A 23,571-nucleotide genomic window follows, 5' to 3' on the forward strand; every position below is an offset into this window, starting at 1 on the left:
GCACTTCTTCCAAAACAGATCTATTGGTTCTTTTGGCAGTCCATGGCACTTTCAGTATTCTCCTCCAACACCACAACTCAAAGGCATCAATTCTTCTACAGTCTTCCTTATTCACTGTTCAGCTTTCGCATCCATATGAGGTTATTGAAAATACCATGGCTTGAGTCTCATTTAAACTGAAACCCAGGTGACCACTTATATCCCATTTTTTCCTCTGAGATCTTTAATACCTACTCTCTGCCTTGTCACTAGCTCTCCTTATAAAATAAGTCCATGTTTTTCTCCCCCTTTCTTCCTTTGTCCCAGAAATATGGAAATTAACTAAGACCTTGTCCTTGCTTTTAACTCTGCTCTTTTCCAAGAGGATCTTCAGCTCCTCCCTGGTGACTTTCAATCACGTCAGAAATCTTATGTCTAACTCTGTCCTAACAGTCATGCCCCAGCAATTCCTGTACTTGGTATATATCCACAAGAAATATGAGCTAGCACATGAACAGATATATGTACACCTATGGCATCCTGGTGTGGTGCTGTGGGCTAAAGCACTAGACCACAAGATCGGTTTGAAGCGCAAAGTCACCTGCTGCTCCTTGGAAACCCTATACAGGGTCACTATAAGTGGGAACTGACTCGTCAGCACTTAACAACAACAAATGTTCTTCATGAAGTGCTGGTGTAGTGTTATGGGATAAAGTACTGGATGAAAGGTCATTTTGAACAACAAGGTTGGCGGTTCAAACTCACCAGCCACTCCTTGGAAACTCTATATAGGATCACTGAGAGTTGGAACCTACTCGACGGCATATAACAACAACAACATGTGTATCACAGCACTATTCACAGTAGTTAAAAAACAAAAAACGAAGACAGCCTAAATGCAACACTAAAAAATAACAGTAAATCTGTATAACACATCATAACATGGGTGAGCCTGAAGGACATTAAGCGGAGTCAGTAACAAAAGGGCAAGTATTGTATCCGAACACTATTATAAAAACTCAAAAAAGGTTTTCATACTGGAAGACTCATTCTTTGATGGTTGGGAGGGGTAGCAAAAAGGATTATCTACCGGTTAGACACATGTTAACTGGGGTAACGGGGAGGGCAATGTACAAGAAGGGGGAGGGCAAGTATCAAGAAAAGGGAGAGTGATAGAAGAATGATGGAGCCAGGTGAAGACACAGGGAGGTATGCATGGGCTAAAGGGAGAGAGGTTGTTGTTGATGTTAAGTGCCATAGTCAATTCTGACCCATAGTGACCCTGTACAGGGTTTCCAAAGAGCAGCTAGGGAGCATGAACCACCATGACTTTGCAGTCTGACACATTAGCCACAGCGCCACACCAGGACTCCAAAGGGATCGAAGTAAATTGTGTTATAGACACAACCGTGGAACAACAGTGTTCTGTGTGTAGATACATGGACAGAGACACAGACTAAATGGGTATGGGAGGAAGAGTGGGATATATATTTGTTGTTGTTAAGTGCCATCGAGTCAGTTCAGGCTCACAACGACCCTGTATAGGATACCCAAGGAGTGGCTAGTGGGTTTGAATCACTGACTTTGCAGTTCAAACTGACAACACAGGCCACATCAGGACTCCAGGATATTGACTGACCGACCTACCATCCATCCATCCATCCATCCATCTATCTATCTATCTCTATATATCTATAGATCAATAGATGTATAGATATATATAAGGAGCTTTGGTAGCATAGTGGTTACGAATCAGGCTGCTAATCTCCCAGTCAGCAGTTCAAACCTATCAGCTGTTCCATGGGAGAAAGATGAGGTTTTCTGCTCTCATAAAGATTTACAGCCTTGGAAACCCTGTGCAGGGTCACTATGAGTCGGAACCGACTCCACGGCACATAACAACAGCAACTATATATATATATATATATATATATATCCCACAGATACATCAGAGTTTGAAAGAGAGTATTTGGTATTTGTGCCTGGGTAACCACAGAGGAGGAAGTGGGATAATTGTTGCTGCATGGAGGGGATTGCAATCACTGAAATGAAACAAAAGTGTATGAGATTTGCTGAATGTAAAGCTGATCATCTTGTCGGTAAACCTTCACTCGATTCACAATTAAAAAATAAAAAAGTTTGTTGAGGATAGTTTGAAAAGTAGGAATGACAAGTCAATTCTGGCTCATGGTGATCCTGTGGAGGGTTTCTGAGGAATGGCTGGTAGGTTTGAACCTCTAACCTTAGTTAGCAGTCCAGTGCTTAGTCTTCAGAGCCACACCAGAACTACAGAGAAAGGGATGTTGTTGCTGTTATTAAGTACCATCGAGTCACTTCTGACTCCCAGCAACCCTGTATAGGTTTCCAAAGAGCAGCTGGTAGGTTTGAACTGCTGACCTTGTGATTACCAGTCCACTACTTATCATATAACACTATACCAGGACTTCTAGAATATGGTGGAAGGGATTTAATATACTAAGTGTAAAGGAAATGAAAGAGACAGCAATTTCTTTAGAATGGTATAGCAGATGCTTTCTCACATGAAGTAAGTTTCTGATGAAAATAAAGTTGTGAAAGGGGCCTAGGCATAATGAGATGCATACAGTACACTGAAATATAAGGTGCTTAGTGTAAGGAGCTCTGGTAGCGTAGTGGTTACGAATCGGGCTGCGAACCTTAAGGTTAGCGGTTCGAAACTACCAGCTGCTCCGCGGGAGAAAGATGAGGCTTTCTACTCCCGTAAAGATTTACACCCTCGAAAACCCTGTACAGGGTCGCTATGGGTCGGACCCGACTCGATGGCACTTAACAACAACAACAACAACAAAGTGTATCTAAGATGTTCTTAAATGGAGTGACTTACTGGAAAAGCACCCAAAGATTCTCCAATTTTGTTTTAGAATAAATAAAATAAAATATGTTAGTAGCAACATGTGGTTTCGCTCTGACAGGAAAGGAGAAATTACACTGCTGAACAAACAGGAGGCTAAAGAAATATGATTGAGTAGATCCACTAAAAAGAGTGAAAACCAAAGAGAAATTCTTGGCTGATAGCATGGTCTAATCAATAATGTATTAATTAAACATGTTGGGAGGCTCCACCTTCATAAAATCTTAAATCTTTAGTCAGGGAAAACACATTCAAAAGATGCTCCCATTATGTGAATGAAGAGGTCAAACACTGGAAATAGCAAACACCACCACCACCACCAAAAAACCCTCAAGTAAACAACTGGAGTCCTGGGGTGGCGCTGTGGGTTAATGCGCCACACTGCAAAGCCGTTTGAACTGCAAGATCGGTGGTTCAAGCTCACCAGCCGCTCCTTGGAAACCCTATACAGGGTCACTATGGGTCGAAACTGACTCGACGGCACTTCACAACAACAAACAATTGCCTAGTGAGAAGAGTCCTGATATGACACTGTAAGATCAGCAATGGACTGCTAACCACAAAGCTGGTAGCAGAGTCACTATATATCTGAATGGACACAACGGCACTTAACAACAAAGTGTGATGAATGACATCCTTTGGGATCACACTTTAATCCATATGATTCCTATCCAAGTGCATGCAGCAGACCCAGAGCTGTAAATCCTCTATGGTGGCCATCACACATACATCAAAATGAGCATCTCCTGGTTTCTATGGAGTAAAGAAGATGTTTGTTGGAGTAATGGACCAACCAAACAGTTCTTCTTTACAAAAGAATCCCAATAAATAAACGAAATGAGGAAACAAGAAAATCCCATTTAGTTTGACAACTGTTGTAGGCAAGCTGCATTAGAGATGCCAAAACAGTTGTCAAAGGTTGAGGAGACACAAGATATTTACCTAGTTTCAAAATATCTCTCCCTAGATATTAATTGCAAAATGAAAAATACAAACTTTACAATGAGGAAACCTGGCAGACATCCTCTGAACTGAGGGGAAGTTAGCATCATTAACCAAGATTAACATTACTTGTGAGAAATGATTCTGGATTCACTCACACACACCTGCAGCAACTTAGGTAAATGTACAAGTCTTCTATCTTATTGTTCTGGGCTCCACAGTGTCTAGCATTCTGGGTCAGGTTCCCTGGGAAACAGATTGTGAAGCAGAGATTTGCTTGTAGAAGGTTTACTGGGAAGTGTCCCAGAAACAAGAATGAGGGAGAAGAGGGAAATGAACCCAGGGGACAGTCCAATCAACAGCCTTAATCAATCCTACTGAAATGAACTTTCTGAGAATTTCCAAGGTGAGGCAAGAGCTATGGCTGTCCAAGTCTTTGTGCCAATCTCCCTCACTTCCAAATGTACCAGTCACTGGATGCAGGGACTCAAGGGGAGCAGGAATAACCAGGGAACGTCATCTATTTTTGTTGTTGTTATTCAGACGCCAACATCTACAGCATCCCTATGTACAGCAGAATAATACATTCAATTCCTGAACAATTCTCACAATTATTGCTAGGTTTCGGAGCCCATTTATTGTCTCTACTTTTGTGTCAATCCATCATCTCACTGGAGGTCTTCCTCTTTTTCACTGACCTTCCACTTTACCAAGCATGGTGTCTTTCTCCAGGGACTGGTCCCTTCTGATAATATGTGCAAAGTACGAGAGTAGTCTCACCTTCCTCCACTTCTCAGGAGCACCTGGCTGTATTTCCTGAGACCAATTTGTTTGTTCTTCTGGCAGTCCACAATACTCTGAATATTCTTTGCCAAAACCATGATTCACATGCATCTTCCTATTTACTGTCGGACTTTCACATAGATATGAGGCAACTAAAAATATTCATGGCTCAGGTTTGGTGCACCTTAGTCCTCAAGTAACATCTTTGCTCTTAACTCTTTGACAAAGTCTTTTACAGCAGACTGGCCTAAGACAATACAGCTTTTGATTTCTTAACTGCTATTTCTGAGCATAGATTGTGGATTCAAGTCAAATGAAGTCTTTGTCAACTCCAAATTTAATTCATTTATCATGATGTCATTTATTGGTCCTGTTGTGAGGATTTCTGTTTTCTTTAAACTTAGGTACAGTCTATACGGAAGTCTTTGATTTTTATCAGTGAGTATTTCATGTTGTCTTCACTTCCAGTAAGCAAGGCTGTATCACCTACTTATCACAAATTATTAATAAGACTTCCTCCAGTCCAAATGCCAGGTTCTTCATCATATAATCCAGCTTCTCAGATTATCTGCTCAGTATGCAGACTGAAAAAATAAGATGAAAGGATAACAACCCTGACACATTATCTTTCCTGATTTTGAACTATTCAATATCCCTTTGCTCAGTTCTAACGACTGCCTTTTTAGTGGAGGACAATTCCAGAAAGGCACTCAGCTATTAGGCAACATGATCCCTACCCTCTGGAAAAGAAACTGAAACATACTCTATACATAATTCACCATTTTTCTCACTCTTACTTGTTTCCCTCCTCTGATGAAACCAATTGGCTCATTGTGAGCTAATCTATGAAGAGCTGAGCAAGGATTTCAGCCAGCCAGTGAGAAACTGACTCTGTCAATAACCACCTGAATGAGTTTGGAAGCAGTGTTTTGTTCTGTTGTACAAAGGGTCCCTGTGAGTCGGAACCATGACTACAACTAACAACAACATAGGTTTTCTGCTTCAGAAAAGATTTCCTGTTGTTGTTGCTGTTTTAAAGTGATGCTGAGTCTATTCCAACTCAGTAACCCTGTATAGGGTTTCCTAGGAGCAGCTGGTAGGTTTACACCATTGACCTTGAGGTTATTAGTCCAGTGATTAGCCTACAGTGCCACACCAGGATTCCTACTAAAGTATACAGAGGCAAAAGTTATAAAAACTTCTTAGCCATAACTAAGTACCTAATGAAACGATCCATTGGGCTGGGGGCTTAGGATAATAGTGTTGGGGGATAGATATCTAAGTCAACTGGCATAACGTAGTTCATACTTACTCATCTGTCAGAGATTAGAGGAACACCTAAGATTATGGTCATTAGACACCCTTCAAACCTGGAACTAAATCCACCTCTGGGAATCACTGTACAGCCAAACAACAGGCAGGCCCACAGAGTGAACAGTAACACACATGAAGAGCATATTTCTGCAAACATGGACTGTATGAGAGACCAGAAGGGCTGCAACTGCCAATAGCAAACAAAGGAGCCCAGGGAGGAAGTGGGAAGAATGCTGTTATACTGAGGGGTTTGTAATTAGCTTCATGCAAACAAAATGTGTGTAAACTGTTGGATGGAAAACGATGTTACATAAGCTTTTACCCAAACTACAACAAAATTAATTTGATAGTAATCATTTAAAAAGTAGAATAACAAAGAAGGGAACCCAAAGTTGTTCTCAAGTGGTGGCAGGCCGAGAGTCAAAAGTAGGGAAAAGACCAGATTCATGGACCACTGGCTAGATGTAAGGGATCAGTTGTAATGACAATAAAACAAGGTCAGGATTATTAGTCAATACAGAACAAAAACAAAGAGGAAAGATAGAAACAAATTATTTGAAAGATGTACGGTTATGATATATTTGGTTGTAAAAGGGAAATTCAGTTTTATTTTCAGCATCTTAAAGTTATCACAAGGAACTAGCAAAGAACATATAAACCTCATAAAAAACCAGAGTTACCAAACATGAAAGCAGGATGAGTGGTATATAAACTTTACCCTTGCTTCTGAATTGCACAATTGCATTTGATACAATTAACAATGAAAATAACAAATAGAAGTTAAGACCCTATAATATAGGTTCCAGAATAGGCAAATAAACCAGCAAAATACAGAGGGGACAACCAGAACCACATGTATCTGGATATGTGATTTTTTAAACATAATCAGTATTCTACATGAGTGGTAAAAGGATGAATCTGTCAATAAATGCTGCAATCAATCAACTGTTCAAATGAAGATGAACCCCTAACTTGATACCATATGAAAAATCAATCAAAGTGTATTCAACTGTTATGAAAGGCAAAGTTAAAAGGATTAATAAGTACAAATGCATTAAAATTTAAAAAAACCTGTTTTCCAAAGATACCAACAAGACAATCCTAGGAGTCTAAATAGAAATAATAGAAAGCTAACAGAAAGAGGACAAAAACCTCAACTTGCATTTCACACAGGAAGCATGAACTGATAATGCAATTATATTAGTAATCAGGGCAATGCACATGAAGACCACAATGACATACCACTGTGCACTCTCCAGATTTAAAAATATGCCCCCAAGTCTGATGTTATCAAATATTACAGAGAACATGAAACAAATAAAGGCATGCAGGGCTTTGAAAAACAATTTGACATTATCTCATTGAAGTGCTGTGGATGTACTCTTAACTCAGTAATTCCACTCCTGGGTGGTTATCCTACAGAAACTCTTGTGGTTTATGTGCAGCAGAAAACAAAGATAGCCATACCCTTTAAAACAGCCCTGACACATTATCTTTCCTGTCCCAGGTTGAAAAGTAAGTGCAATGAGAATCAAGAGGAGACAGGTAATATATATAATGAAATCCAACAGTGGAAACAGATGAAATACACACAACAATAAGAATTTTAAGAATAAAATGTTGAGCAACAGAAGTCACAAAATACATAAATAATAAAACTCACAAAAGAATATATACATCATAATTCCACATATACACAGTTTAAAACTTGTTGTTAAGTGCCATTGAGTTGATTCTGACTCACAACAACTCTGTAAAGGGTTTCCAAGGAGCGGCTAGTAAGTTTGAATCACTGACTTGGTGAGTCAAACTGACCTATGAGACCAGTGCATTATCCTGCAGCACCACACAGTTTAAAATATGTGTAATCAATTCTGTGTCCTACTCTAAATAGGTCTGCTAGACCTAAGATAAACTTGAAATCTGATGTTCTATGCAATAAAAGGAAAATTTTATGAAGAAGGAGATAAAGACCAACTGATGTAAAAAATGGTAGATAGTTACTAGTATTGGCAGTATATAATGAAATAAGACCTTTCTTTCAAAAACAGTTTAAGAGACATTGATGTCATGTCATCCCTTACCATACATAATTTAACATGAGAAAATGTAAGAAACTTCAGTGTCCAGCAATGGTCAAAATGGTAGACCAAAAAGGTAAAACAGAAGAAAGTAAATAAAGCAAGGGCTTTAATAGCAGTAAAAAGAAACATTTGTTTTTTACCTTTTTATTGTGAAATGGGTGAAAGTTTATGGAGTAGATCATCAGTTTTACATATGATAATTCATACACATTTTGTTTCATCTTGCTGGACTGCAATCCTCTCATTGTACTATTACTTAGCCCACTTCTTCTTCCCTGTGTTCCTTGTATTCATTTCTCCTTTCCTAACTCCTCTGCACTTTGTATTTGGACAAATGCTACACTTTTGATCTCAAAAGGTAGATTATTCTAAGGTGTGCATACCTCTCTAGTGTTACTGTTCTTCTCATAGAGCCTTCTACTACTTGGCTGAAAACTGAAGCACAGGGGTGAGTTCAATTCCAGACCTGACAGGTGACTGAGGGTCATAGCCTTGAGGTTCCACCAATTTCTAACAGTAAACCTGGTCTTTTTTAAAAAAAATAACTCTGAGTATTGTTTCTTACTTTTCTCCCATTCTGTCCGGGAGCTTCTAATGTGACCCGTTTAGAGCAGTTGGTAGGGGTAGCTGAGCACCATCTAATTCTGTGTCTCAGGGTTGTAGACACTGAACATGCCAACTATTTTAAGAGAATATCTAGCTATAAACGATTAACTAAAGGAGGAAAACAGCACCAAATCCTTGAGAATCTCCAGGCTACTGGATAGCATTATCAAAAACCAAGTTGATGACCAGAAGCAATTCAAATACTGAAATCACATCACTTCCCAAAGCATATATATTGCATTTAGAAAATGGAAAAAAAATGAACTTACCCTGAAATAAGTGAAGTTACTAGCTGCTGAATAAGTGTCACTCAAAAGCAGTCTCTTGGCTTTTTCTTACACAGCGAGCAACTTTCCTTTTGAATTCTCCATTTCGGTCTTCCCTCCATTCTTTCTGTAGGTATAAAAGTCATCAAATGATTTTATGCAAACTCTCCTTATAATCCCAAAGACTATTCTAATATTGAATGTAAGGTTTGGGTAATTTATGATGTTAAAAGTAGATAAGATAGGAAAGCACTAAAAATCCTTCTACATGGTACTCTGCTGGGAGAAATCTCCTATGAAAAGGAACCATACAGTTAAAATTCTCTTTAAAAAGGAAAAAGCCACCAAAAAAACCCATTTAAGTTCTAAATGAATACCAGCAGCCCCCAGGTGACAAATGTCCAACTCACATAGGACCTGCAGTTGAAAACCAACTGCCAATAAAGCCTATTATATCAAAAATTCAAGGTATCTCACAATGGTTTGTACTAACAAATGGGTACTACTTTGTGACATGTATCAACACATTATTATTATTGTCATTATTTTACTAAAGATATTTTAATGTATCTGGCCATGTATTTTTTGCATATTTTTTTAAAATGCATAGAAAAGTCTATTCTATACTAAGACAAACATTTGGCTAACTGACAGATCTGAACTACATAACGTACTTCAAGGCCACAGGCTGTGGCGATGGAAGGTCAGCAGTGGACTTCAAGTCACAAGGTCGCTATGAATTGGAACTGACTCAAAGTTCAAATTCGACTTAAACATAGAAGCCAGCATTTATAATCTGAGGACTGTCTGTACAGTAAAAAGATAGCTATAATTTTCTAAGAGACATTTAGGTTATCTGAAGGATTACTAGCTCTCCCAGAAAGTAAATTGAACATGAAATGCATTATGTATAAAGTAAATGAGTGGAGAGATGCCTGTGTCATACTGAGATGATACTGCATACTATTTCTAAGACCAAAAATAAAACACGTACACATAATAAACTACTGCTTCCAGGAGCATAAAAATGGAACACAAAATAGCATTAAGGTAATTTCACATGAGAACCGAGCTGATTTTACCTAATGTGGAATAGCAGAAAATTCTTACAAAATGCTCAATTTTTTCAGTTTTGCAATACCATTCAGGTAGGACAGCAAAGATTATAGGACTTTCTAATCCTTGCCCTTTTAGAGGAAGAGATTCAACAAGTGAGTGTTGTCCTCCAAACAAAATACACCAGTAAGCCACTCATTACAATAAACTGTGAGCTAAAGTATAATGGAACCATGGAAGAAGGGAACTTATCCAGGCTAGACACCAGGAAAGTCTTTCAGTTCTTTCAATTCTCATTCGGCTTAAAGAAGGAAATAGTTTTGAACATTATGGGAACAATTAGAGAAATATGACTGCAAACAGGTCATTTGAATATATTATGGAATTATAGTTAATTTGGTTAGGTAAGATAATGGTTGTATGATTACATACGAGAACATTCTGATCTTTTGGAGATATTCTCCAAAAGTAGGAAGTAAAAAGGACTGAAGTCAATGGCAGATAGGTGGAAGAGTTTAGAGAGATGTACAGATGACTGACAAGTACAACATCTTTCTAAAATAATAATAATGATGATATACAGACTTTACATAAACATATTAAAGAGTATAAGAAATAGGGCTGCTACTGTGGATGTTGATAATGAGAATAATCACTCCCTTCACTTGGCATTTAATCTTCATTTGATACCCATTTTCCCCTACTCTTACTCTTAGCTTTCTACCTACAATACCCTTGAGTAAAACTTGTCGATAAGTAAATATTGCCCTTACCCACCATACACACACACACACAAAGTTCCAGTCTGCTTACTTACACCCTCATTTCTAAAATATGAATGGACAACTGCATAGAACAACTACTGAGTGCAGTAGTCTTCAAAATACAAAAGAAGTAATATAAAAAACAGAACTCAATAAGCTTAATTTTTAAAAAATCTTTCATTATACTTTCATTATAATATTCCTAAAAAACTCAAGATACTATTAAATTAATTAAATGGTGTTAAGACTCAAAAAAAAACAAAAACAAAAAAAAAACCATGGAGATAACATAACAAGAGGCTATTAGAAATTAAATTCAAAACTTATACTCTTTTAGATGAAAAATATAAAATTCAATTAAGGATCAATCTAGGTACCAACTAAACAAGTTCAAGAAAGGGGAGAATATTAAATATGGGGGGGGAGGGGAGGAGGAAGGAGTCAACAAAGATTAGAAACATTTCCATAGCTAGAAGTCTTCTGACTGAAAGAGCATATATCAAATAGAAATTTAAAAAAAAAAAAAAATCTCTATATTATTTACAAACATTGAAAATTCACAATACCAAGGATCAAGAAAATAACTGAACAGGAAGCTGATAAAAGAGATTCTTCTCTGAAACTAGACAAGATTCAGTGTGGCATCAACCTTCTTTTCAGCATCAATAAAAGCTGAAAGATAAATTTGTGGAAATTTTATTTATTTCTCCTATAAACAAAGTATTGTTGTTGCTACAAGTATAAAACACTTTTAGATACAAAAGGAATCAATTTAATTATCACATAACCTTTCTAAAACATGACTCTAGGATGAAGTACAGAAAAAGGAGGAAGTCAACCAACAGAAAAAGAAGAAATGGGATCTAGGAAAGAGAAGAAGGGCCATTAAAGAATTTCAGGAAGGGGAAAACCCAAGGAAAGCAGCTGGGTTGAGTACTGAGAGTGAGTTTTGACACAGAAGATAAAGAGATCCAGGAAAAAGCTCTGCAACAAAAATGGGCATTTCCTAGAATCAGTACCACTGAGTGAGAGATGAGAAAAACAAAAGATGAGTACAAGTATTGCATGCCTGAAGAATAATCAAATACGGTAAATAAACTGTTTGTAAGAATGTTATGATTTACTTAAGTATGACATAGCTTAGTTAAACTAGAAAAGGGATTAGTGAGTTTCATGAATAAGAATGGAATACATTTTTACACAATTTGTGGTGTATAAGCTAGAAGCCATATTTTGTACATTCAACTTCGTATTAAGGTCGATGAAAAGTTGTTTAGCAACAAGAAAATGATTTTACTTTTTCAGTAGCTTCTGTTGTTTCAGTACCTAACTTTTTTGTACTATTCTGAAGGGCTAATAATTTTGGCATGTTTATATTCTCCATTATTTGCTTTTAATGTACCTTTTTAGAAAATTAAAATGCAACTTGTCCATTCTGGTCTTATTAAAAGAGCAGGTCTTGAGCAAGAACCTAATGAAACAGTGGGTCAAGTGAGATTCTTTATAAAAGGTTGTTTTGCCTTGGTTCTTTGGAGAAACAATTTGAGAGATTTACCCCCCTAAACTCTGAAGTTACTTTTGCCCTAATTTTCTAAGCCAGAAAGGTGTTAACTGTTGTCACAGGTTGACTGACATTTTCTGGGCAAGCTGTTCACAACTTGAGATACTATACTTTTTATCTGGCCCTGGCCTGCAAGCTGCCATGTGATTAGTATCATCTTGCAGATATTGGTCAATATACTATACAATTGAAGTGACTATAGTTAATTATGCAAATGAAGTACCTGTTGCCTACCAACAGTGAATTGGTCAGTTCATTGCCCTGGTGTAAGGGCCATGCCCTTGATGATAAGAAGTGTGTATACATGTACAGGCAACCCCACAGAAGTTTTCCATTAAGACAGACAGATAGCAGGAAGAAACAAAAGAAAGGAAAGAGAGAAGACAAGGAACCTAGGAACCTCCTTAAAGAGCTACAACACATTCAAGGGCTGTAAACACTGAAGACAGTGATAGGGCCAGAAGGGACCCCACCATAGAGCCAGTGGTGACAGACAGCAGGGCCAAGAAAGCTGTCCCAGGGGGCCAAGAGGAGACCTGTAGAGCTGAGTGTGGTGGTGCACTAAAGAAGGGACGGATGTGGTCGCCTTTTAACAGGAGCCTCCTGACACTGCCTACATTCTCCTAATCCTGATCTCAAGATGTACCCTGCTACTTCCTTAATAGGCCACTTAAAACTCTTACCTATGAGTTGTGTGTGGCCCAGCAGAGAAATCGGGAATGCTGCGTGAGGGACTGCTACGTCAGAATTAAAAATTCAAAGTTAGGAGAGTGGAGATGTGCCTCCAACACATGGGAATCAGCTTGGGGCGGAGCCTAGTCACTAGCCCCCTTTTAAGTCAGACAGGTTCTAACATTCCTACCACTACACAAACAAACATTTCATTCTGTTGTACACAGGCTAGCTATGAGTCAGAACTGACTCAATAGCACCTAACAACCACACTTAGTTCTCTCTCAAAATTATTTCATAGAACTTTTAAGTAGTTATTTTCCTTTCTCCCTTGCCTGTTTGGATTAATAACTAAATACGAAGTTCAAGTGGTTTTCTGCCAGTTTTTAGTTAAATTAGATTACTAAAAGAAAAAACCCAAAGCCACATTTAAAAAGAAATACATTCTACAATTTTTTTCTACATATAAGATCTCACACAATGTTTTTATAGAGTAGGCTTGGAATTAACCCAAGGGGGGGGGGGAGGTGAAGGTGAATTTAATCTGTTCCCTTTGATAACACACCAAAAAAAGCTCTAAGAATAAGAATTAGAAAAAAGGGTTTATTCAAAAGAAGGGGAGAATGATGAGGAACTATTTAAAGAAACACTAATGAAACATAAATACAAAGTTTAGTACATGTTCCTGGACTACACTCTGGACTTAACAAAAACAAAACACGGGAAGCTATAAAAAATGTAAGAGAAATGTATATATGAACTATGCATATTCAATAATAGTACCCTATCAATGACTGGCTGTATTATACTTACACAAAACAACACAGCAAGCCTGTATAGTGTTTCTGAGGAGGGGCTGGTTGAGTTTGAGCTGCCTACCTTGCAATTCAAACCAACCCTGCAGTCCACTGTTTATCTCCCCCAAAATGACAAAGTCTCTATGATTAGTGAATCTAGGTGAAGGTATAGGGGAGGAGTTTAACTAACCCAACTTTTCTATAGATCTGAGGCAGTGTGCATGGGGTCACCTTACCGCAGCGTCGACATTAGCAGGTGAGTCTCCGTTAGGGTCTGCCAGCATAGAAATGACACTAATCATGATGGTTTCCACGGTGTGGATGGGGAGCCAGCGTTCCTCTGGCTTCTCGTAACCATACTTATCTTCCCCAGGCTCATGAAGAATAGAAATGCACACATCACCATTTTTATCAACTGCAAAATTATAGAATAAAAGTCCTGTTGTTTAAAATGTCACTAATTTAGTTGTACATAAAATATCTATTACAAATGTAATCCTTATTACATTATTACAGATACATTGTATCTGTGGAAATATTTAAAATGTCATTTTCTGAAAGAGAATCTGCTATGGAGACCTCTTAGGACACCATAGATTTCATCAAATACACAGGATTCAGCTGACAAGTCCAATGGGACTGTAAGCATCTTTTTCATCTGAGTTAACACTTCAAGATACATAGCATGTAGATGGTGCCCAGTAAATACCAAGGGACTTCAAAAAGTTTCAAGGAAAAATGGAATGAAAAGGTAATAGAATTTTTCCATTACGTTTCTGAAGCCTCCTTCTCATAATGTAAATGAATAAATGTCAACTATTGGATCTGTCTTTATAAGCAGAAAGTATATATGGTCCAAAAATACTAGAAACTGAGTTTGTATTTAATGGTTTCCTAGTTTCCCAACTCAATTTTTAAAACCACATAAAGGCAAATTTATATTTTCTGGAAAGGGATACACTCAGATTCACAAAAGGAAGATGACATATTACCAGTGAAGATTCATGAACATAAATGACATTCATGAGACCCTCATTCTATATACAGTATCTATTTTTATATTCAAAAAACAAATAGTCACATGAGTAGTTAAATTAAACACATGTTAAAAGTACCTACTATACTCACGTCTTACCTTGAAACGGTATATTCCAAAAAACAAACCCCATATGCTTTAAGGCTATACATCTTTACAGACACAAAGTGGCACATCTTTCTCCTAGAGAGTGGTGGGTTGGCTCTACAATCAACCTTAGTTACCAGCTGAGCACTCAGCCACTGGGCCATCAGAACTCCTTGATGAAGTATATAAATCATATGTATTTCCTCTTTGGTGAAATGTCTGTTCTGATCCTCTACCACATACTCAATATTTAGACAAGTTTTTTGCCAGATTGCTGCTTAATTTTTCCCATTTAATTTTACTGTTACTTTTTCCTTTCACTTCAGTATCCCAGCAGTGTTCTTAATAAGTAATACCTGTTTCCTTTTCTGATACAAAATCCAGTAAAGAATCTTATATTGATTGCATTAAGTTGATGTTTTTGTTGCTGTTGAATCAGTTCCAACTCATAGTGACCCTGTGTAGCTTTTCTGAGGAGCAGCTTGTGGGTCTGAACTGCCAACCCTGCAGTTAGCATCCAATGCTTTTCCTATAGTGCCACAACACCAGGACTTTATTAAAGTCACTTGCCATTATTAAGTGCCGACGAATCAGTTCCAACTCACAGTGACCCTTGCCTAGGGTTTCTAAAGATTGACAGGTAGATTTGAATCCCCAACCATGTAGTTAGCACTCCAGTGTTTATCCTACAGCGCCTTAGTCTTCTTTATTTAGCCTTTCATGTCTATTGCTTTGAAATTTTAAATAAAATTCTTGTCTCTAACCTTCCAATAATTCATATTCACTACTATTTTGAATCTACTAGCTGCTCTACAGGAGAAGAGGAAGCTTTCTGCTTCCAAAAAGATTTACAGCCTTGGAAACCCTACACAGGGGTGCTATGAGATAGCACTGACTCCCCGGAACACCACCACCACTGTTTTGAAATCCCTTGCAACTTCTTATTCTATTTAGTTTTTTAATTCACTTTGCTATTGGTGTTTAAAAACATTCTAAATCTATTTCCCCATAAATAATTAGCCACTATTCTTAGCATCAATTACTTAAAAGATAACTCTTCCAACTTAAAACCAACCTAACCCGAATGCATATCCATCTAATTATCTCCTTTCTCCTGAAACCATGCATGTAAATGTATGAAAATGGATTTATCCTCATCTTCTTGATTTTCTCATAACTTGGATACTCTTTTACCTTGCAAGAAACTTGCTTCTGGCTCCTACCACCAAGACACTGCAATTGTCTCACAAATGGTCTGGGTAATACATTCCCCCTGGGTACTTGTATTTATCTAAAATCTACCTTTCTGGGCCAACCATAACTGGTCCTGTTGCCAACACGTTCCCAAGCATACTTTCCTCTCCCCTTGGCTTCTGCATCTTCTTTTGACTCAGGGTCTTCGGCCATTTCATTCTTAGTCACGTCCTGGTTACCGTTCTCCTTGGTCTGATTTTATGTTATTCTAATCTACAACATGGAGTCCTGGTGTGGCACTGTGGGTTAATGCGCCAGACTGCAAAGCCCTTTAAACTGCAGGATCGGCAGTTCAAGCTCACCAGCTGCTCCTCAGAAACCCTATATGGGGTCGCTATGGGATGGAATCGACTTGAGGGTACTTCACAACAATAACCTACAACATTAACCATCTTTTCCCTAAGTAAATTAATTCAACCACAGTATCACAGTATTACCTGATCTTTTGATGGCAATAACTTCCAAGGCCCTGAGCTCACTGCTGAGTCTGGATTAGTCTATCTAACATCCTAACTGGATATGGCAAGTACACCTCAGGAACAACATGCCCAAGATTGAATGTGGTTACGAATCAGGCTGCAAATCTCAAGGTCAGCAGTTTGAAACCACCAGCTATTCCACAAGACAAAGATGAGGCTGTCAGCTCCCGTTAACCCTGTATAGGGTAACTATGAGTTGGAACTGACTCCACAGCACATCACCACCATCATCAAGCCACATAAAACTGATCTTTATAGTACATTAAAGAACAAATCAAAACAGAATGAGGTTTCATTTTGCAAGAAAATCCTAACTTTTTACAACAGTGGCTTCATGCAATATTTGTCCTTTTATGATTGACTAATTTCACTCAGCATGATGTCTTCCAGGGTCCTCCATGTAGTGAGGTGTTTTCCAAATTCATCATTACCTAATATTCCCTTGTATGTATGTACCAAAGTTTGTCTCACCATCACTCCGTTGATAGGCTGTTATGAACATGGATGTGCATAGATCTAGTCATGTCACAGTTCTTGTTTCATGAGAATGTTTTATAGTAAGACTTACAACAGATTTATAGAGATAGAATTCACACACCACACAATTCACTCATTGACATGTATAAGTTAGTAGTTTCTAGTATGTTCACTGGAGTCCTGGTATGACCCTGGCCCTATGGGTTAATATGCTGGACTGCAAAGATGGTTTGAACCACAAGGTCATGGTTCAAGCTTACCAGCGGCTCCTCAGAAACCCTATACAGGATCACTATGGGTCGGAGCCAACTTGACGACACTAACAACAACAAGTACATTCACCAAGTTGTACAATCATTGCCATAATCAATTTTAGATTATTTTCTGCACCCCAAAAAGAAATCCCATAATCATTACAATGTACTTTCTATCTCTATACATATATATTTTTGATATTTCATATCAATGGAAATATACACTATATTCTTTTTTGTGACAACAGTCTTCTCTCACAAGTATAATGCTTTCAAGGTTAATAATTCTTAATTTCTTTTTATTGCCAAAAGATATTCATTATATAGATACACCATATTTGCATATTCATTCAGTTGGTAGACATTTGTGCTGTTTCCACATTTTTTGTACAAGATTTATACAGACATATGTTTTTCAATTTTCTTGGATATAAATCTACTTTTATGGCATCCTGGTGTGGCGCTGTAGGTTAATGCGCTAGACTGCAAAGTCAGTTTGAACTGCAAGGTCAGCAGTTCAAGCTCACCAGCCACTCCTCAGACAGCCTATACAGGGTGGCTTTGGGTCAGAACTGACTCAACAGTACTTAACAATAACAATATATCTACTTTTATGGACTGAATTATGTCCCCTGTAAATATGTTTACAGATCTTAACTTGTAATTATAGTCTTATCTGGAAATACTGTTCTTGTTATATATAGATGAGGAAAGATTTGTGTAGTATGTGTCTTGAGTCAATCTCTTATATGTTGTTGTTGTTGCTGTTGTTAAGTTCCGTGGATTCGGTTCCGACTCATAGTGACCCTGCACAGGGTTTCCAAGGCTGTCAATCTTTACGGGAGCAGAAAACCTCATCTTTCTCCTGAGGAATGGCTGGTAGTTTTGAACTACCGACCTTGAGGTTAGTAGCCCAATTCGTAAACGCTACACTACCAAAGCTCCTTTTATAAGACATAAAAGAGATTAAACAAGAAAGCTAAAGAAGAGATGGGGAAAGATCAGATCTCAAAGAGATAAGAATCTCCCTCCAAAGCCAGCAAATAGAAAACAACTTCTTCTAGGGTCAATACCAATTTTAGACCGCTAGCCTCCTAAACTGTAAGAAAACATATTTGTTTATTATTAAAGCCACGCACTTGTATTTCTGTTATGGCAGCATTAGATAACGAAGATAGAATTTGATACTGAAAGAGTGAGGTGCTGCTCTAACAGATAACTAAAACATGAAAGGAATTCTGGAACTGGTAATTAGATAGGGGTTGGAAGAGTCCTTGTGTGGTACTGTAGGGTAAGCACCCAATCACAAAGTCAGTTTGAATCTCAAGGTCTATGGTTCTAACCCACCAGCTACTTCTCAGAAACCCTACATAGGGTTGCTATGAGTCAGAACCAACTCGATATCACTTAACAACAATATTAAAGGCTTAGATTGCCTTGAACAGCTGTTGGTAGAATTATGGAAATAAACGGTAATTCTGGTGAGAACGCAGAAGGAAATGAGAACTGTTGAGAGACTTTACTATCTTTTGTTGTTGTTGTTAAGTGCTTTAGATTTAGAGCCAGTTCCAACTCTATAGGGTCACTGAGACTTTAACTGTGGGTGAAGAAGGCCTCACAATACATATGGCAACAGCAACAGACTACTGATAGAAATGTGCAAGTTAAATATGCTTCTGGTGAGATCTTTAAAGAAAATGATGAACAAGTAATTGGACAAAGATGATTCGTTTTGTGCAGTGGCAAATCACTTGTCAAATAACTTGTAAGTGATGAACTTGAGTATCTGACTAAGGAGTTTTCTAGGCAAAATCTTAAAGAGGCCAGGTGGTTTCTCCTTGCTGCTTATAGTAAAAATGCAAAAGGAAAGAAATACTCTTAAAAATGAACTGTGCAAAATGAAAACACAAATTTAAGACTAGGAACTAAGGGCATGTGTTCTAGGATGCTCACCCTGTGACTAACTTACCCTCACAGCAGAAAACCCATCAGCTTAGGCTGAAGGGGGTAGAAAAAGAATGAAAGGAGAGAGTGCTGCCTGTCTCTTAGAATTGTACAAGCAGGAAAGAGGCCAAAGGAACTACATGTGTTGTCTTTCCAGAAAAGAAAAGGACTATCCCTGGAACAACTTGGACATAAAACTGTAGGAAGGAGATGGAAGGAGCAGGGCCTTTCTCAGCTTCACAGCGTAGGAGTCACAGTCTCCCAATTCTGAAAGGGTGGGGCCATAGCCTTCTAGGTTTCAGAGTCAGATGTATACCAACTTAGTTCTGGAGTGTGAAACTTCTGTCCTTAACGTATGCCAGAAGCACCGGCCATCAAAGGTGAGGGGGTAAGACTGACCAGAGCAAGAAAAAGGGTCACCACTCAAACAGACTACAAGAATGCATCCACCTAAAGCCAATGGATCAGAGTTGTTATGTCAAAGGGCATGGACGGCAGAGTTGAAACCCAGGGTCAGGGACCTCCATACACACTTCAGAGGATGGGAGCAACACCCAGAGTCTGTAAGGTGTTGCCTAGATGGTCCCAAAGATTAGAGAAGGGCTAACGTAAACTGTATTGCTGGGTTTGGGGCTTTGTTTTGTGCTTACTGTCCAGTATAAATCACTCTCATTTGTACTGGAAATGTCTACCTCATACCTGTTCTACCATTGAATTTAGGACACAGCTACCGTATATTCTAAATTTAACAGGTTCACAGATGACTAAGAACTCTGCCCCAGGATGGAATATGCCTGAAGTCTCATCTATATTTGATTAAAATGCTTCAAAGATGAGATTTTGGACTTGGGGCTGATTTAAGACTTTTGTACTACTGGTGTGATACAGCGAATGTGTTTTGCAGGTAGGTAGCAAGGACATGCTGAAGTGGATAGAGAGAAATACTGTTAACTAATGGTACATGGAGGCGATTATAATCAATGTAATGAAAAAACAAGGTGTATGATTTGTTGAATGTAAAACTGATGATATGCCCTGTAAACTTTCACTCAATCCACAATAAAAACGTTTAAAATAAAAAAAGATTTATAGTCTCAGACAGAGACCCTATAGAGCAGTTCTGTTCTGTCCTATAGGGCTGCTATGAGTTGGAATTGATGACAGCAATGCTTTTGGGGGTTTTTTGTTTCCTTTTGAGTTTTCATATTCTATAGGCTTGACACTTAGCAAAACTCAGTTGGCCACATAGATGATCTATAATTATTATTTAAATGCTCAATCATCAATTGCTTCCTCTCAATAATAGTCACATCTAGTCTAGTAGTCAACAGGTAGAATAACTAAATTTTCCTTCTTGCCACTACCCTTAAGAGTTCAAGCTTTCCAAACTTTCATTCTCTTACTCAGAACAGTTACAATAATGCTCTATCTCTTGGCTATCGTTCTGCTTCATCTTCCATCCCTTCTTTCGTGAATGTAATCTTTCTACAAGGGAAATACAATCAAGATGAATCTACCTACTGTACCGGTTTAAAACCTATTAATGTAATGATTCCCCACTGCTTAAAGGACAAAGTTCAAATCAGGCATTGTCAACCAAAATCTGTTGAAGAATCACATTCTTTAAGAATCATTCCCTGACACACTCTTCTATGCTTCCCAAACATACCTACATCACTTACATCACAATTATATTGTCAGAGGTAGTTTTCCCCATCTTAAAGGTACAAAAAAGAATTTCATGTCTTTTATGATCATTGCTGTCTTAGATACAATAAAATAAGGTAGGGTCCCTTGGGTTCACAAAAGTTTTTCATTTACCAGTGGAAGTTTCTCAAAATTTCCATCTCTTTTTTATGTTATTGGGTTCTATTATTATATTCCCTATTTTCCAGTTCATTCATTCCGTCTTAATCTAATATAATTGGGTTTCTCTTCCTTAACCAAAAATCTTGACTATTAATAGCAGAATGTGGATTAGTATGTTGTGGTTGTTAAGTGTCATCGAGTTGGTTCCAACTCATAGTGACTCTATATAAATAGGGTTTCCGAGGAGTGGCTGGTGAGTTTGAACTGCCAACCATACAGTTAAACCCGACCTTGCCAGTCCAGTGTTTATCCTACAGTGCCACAACAGGATTAGTAGCCTAAAAACACAACTTTGATTAATTATACACAGTCCAAATAGTTAGGAAAGAAATCCTTTCAAGCACTATCATATGAACAAGGCCAAAAGCTCAGCGACACAACGTATAAAAGCATGCTTAGTCGACCTGACTTCTGGCTAACATAGAAGAGGGAGTCATCAGGGAATGATTCTTAGAAAGTATGATTCTTGAACAGAATTTTGGATGGTGAATTTGGCTGGTTTGAACTTTGTTGTAGGCAATGGGGACTTTATGTTAATGAGTTTAAAAACTATAAAGTAGGTTCATCTAGTTCTATTTCTCTTCTAGAAGCGGATTTTAAAAAGTAGCTTATCTTTGGTTTAAAAAAGGGGGGAAGGGTCAATGTAACCATTTCATGCACAGTTGTAATGGATGCTTTACAAGTCTATAAAGTACCACATGCCATTACATTGGACCCTATCAATCCCTGAGTTAGGTAGGGCATTCCTTCTTAACAGCTAAGATTATTATTTTTTTTTAAAAAAAGCTATCAATAGTATAAAAAGCTAAGATGAAGAAATACGAAGGTGCTGTAAAAAGTTGTGTGGAAAAACACAATGGCATGATAATAGAATTTTTCCACAATTTTTTAAAGCCTTCTCACATGTATTATTCAAGAATCCAGGTTGAATGATGGAGAAAGATGAGGCTTTCTGCTCCCGTCACGATTTACAGCCTTGGAAACCCTGTACAGGGTGAGATTGTACAGGGTTTCTAGGCTGTAAATCGTGACGGGAGCAGAAAGCCTCATCTTTCTCCTGCGAACTGCTGGTAATTTTGAAATGCTGCCCCTTGCGGTTTGCAGAGCGATTCATAACCAATACGCTACCAGAGCTCCTTAAGTCACCTAGTCCTTGGAAATTGTCACCTCAATCATAGGAGCTTCATTAATGCCGAATACCAGCCCGAAACTCTGTCTCCGTTTTGGAACACCATTTGAGTCTCAAAAAACAAAAGTGCTAAAAACTAAGTAAATAAAAACTCACTTTCCCCCATAGGATCTATTACTCCATCTCTTTTAAAGAATCCAGAATAAAGTCAAGTGCACAATGAACTCAGTACAAAAAAATTTCAATGCTATTTCTTTGAGAACAACATTTTTCTTACTGACCCTGAACACTTTCATAACAGGACATCATATTCACAAATTAAAAAGGAAAACTTCATGAACTTACCATTTGGATGCCAGATTTCGGTAATGAATTTCATTTTAGGAGGCCGGAGGGGGTAATCTTTTGGGAAAGTGAGATGAGCCTTAAAAACACCACCTTCACTGGAAAAAACAAACACAAGTTCTTGTCTGTAAGTGCCCGTTTATAAGTAAACCATTATTAAAACAAACATAAAATAAGAGTGGTGGGGCTTACACTAAAAATGAATAAACTGCCATGTAAATGAAGACATTCAGATCAGACCACATTATTACTGTCACACTCTTCACTGCACTAAGAACGAAATTCACAAGGTATTGCCTATGGAGTCTTGCTGTGGAGCTGTAGAATAAGCACTGGACTGCTAACCACAGGCTTGTGGTTCAAACCCACCAGCTGCTCCTTGGAAACCATACACAGGGTTCACATGGGTTAGAACCAACTTGATATTACTTAACAAGAATAACAGCCACATGACATATGTCTATTGCAACTGAGAAATGGAATTTTTAATTATATTTAATTTAATAGCCACATGTGGCTACTGACAACTGTTACTGGACAGTATACAGTTCCAGAACACTGCCATGTAATCAGAAACTGTTTTTGAAGAATTAGGGGGGAAAAATACAAGTTCGATAACATTAATTACTAAAGTCAAAGTGATCAAGTCAGAAAAAAGGAACAAAAAGTGCTATGTTCCTAGCTCATAACCTGGTACTAGCTGTTTCCTGTTTAAAATAACCCCGTTTCCCTATTTTCTGAGCAGTATTCAGAACTCAACTTGATTAGCTCCTTAGAATTTTACCTGAACTAAACTAAACGAACCACTTTATCACACTGACCACTTTGAATTTCTTTATCACAACAGTAATTCTCATATCTGATTCTTTTACTAGTCAATATAGGCTCCATTAGAGCACAGTATATGGTCATGGTTTAAACTCACATCAGGGGGAAATGGGATTTAAAAGTAACTCATTTTTGGATTGAAAAATTTCAGCGTC

General features: G+C 37.9%; 1 protein-coding gene across 1 annotated transcript in view; it reads right to left on the reverse strand.

Moving 5' to 3' along the window:
• Positions 1–23,571, reverse strand: part of UBE2G1 (ubiquitin-conjugating enzyme E2G 1) — a 112,988-nt gene that overhangs the window by 4,759 nt on the left and 84,658 nt on the right. The window contains exons 3-5 of the mRNA XM_006863279.1: positions 22,589–22,686; positions 13,951–14,129; positions 8,868–8,991 (exon numbers count right to left, since the gene is read on the reverse strand). Of these exons, the coding sequence (XP_006863341.1) occupies positions 8,905–8,991; positions 13,951–14,129; positions 22,589–22,686 (364 nt within the window). The 3' untranslated portion in view covers positions 8,868–8,904. The remainder of the gene's footprint in view (positions 1–8,867; positions 8,992–13,950; positions 14,130–22,588; positions 22,687–23,571) is intronic.

The sequence above is a fragment of the Chrysochloris asiatica genome, unplaced genomic scaffold (genome assembly GCF_000296735.1).
Source record: "Chrysochloris asiatica unplaced genomic scaffold, ChrAsi1.0 scaffold00054, whole genome shotgun sequence".
Lineage (NCBI taxonomy): Eukaryota > Metazoa > Chordata > Mammalia > Afrosoricida > Chrysochloridae > Chrysochloris > Chrysochloris asiatica.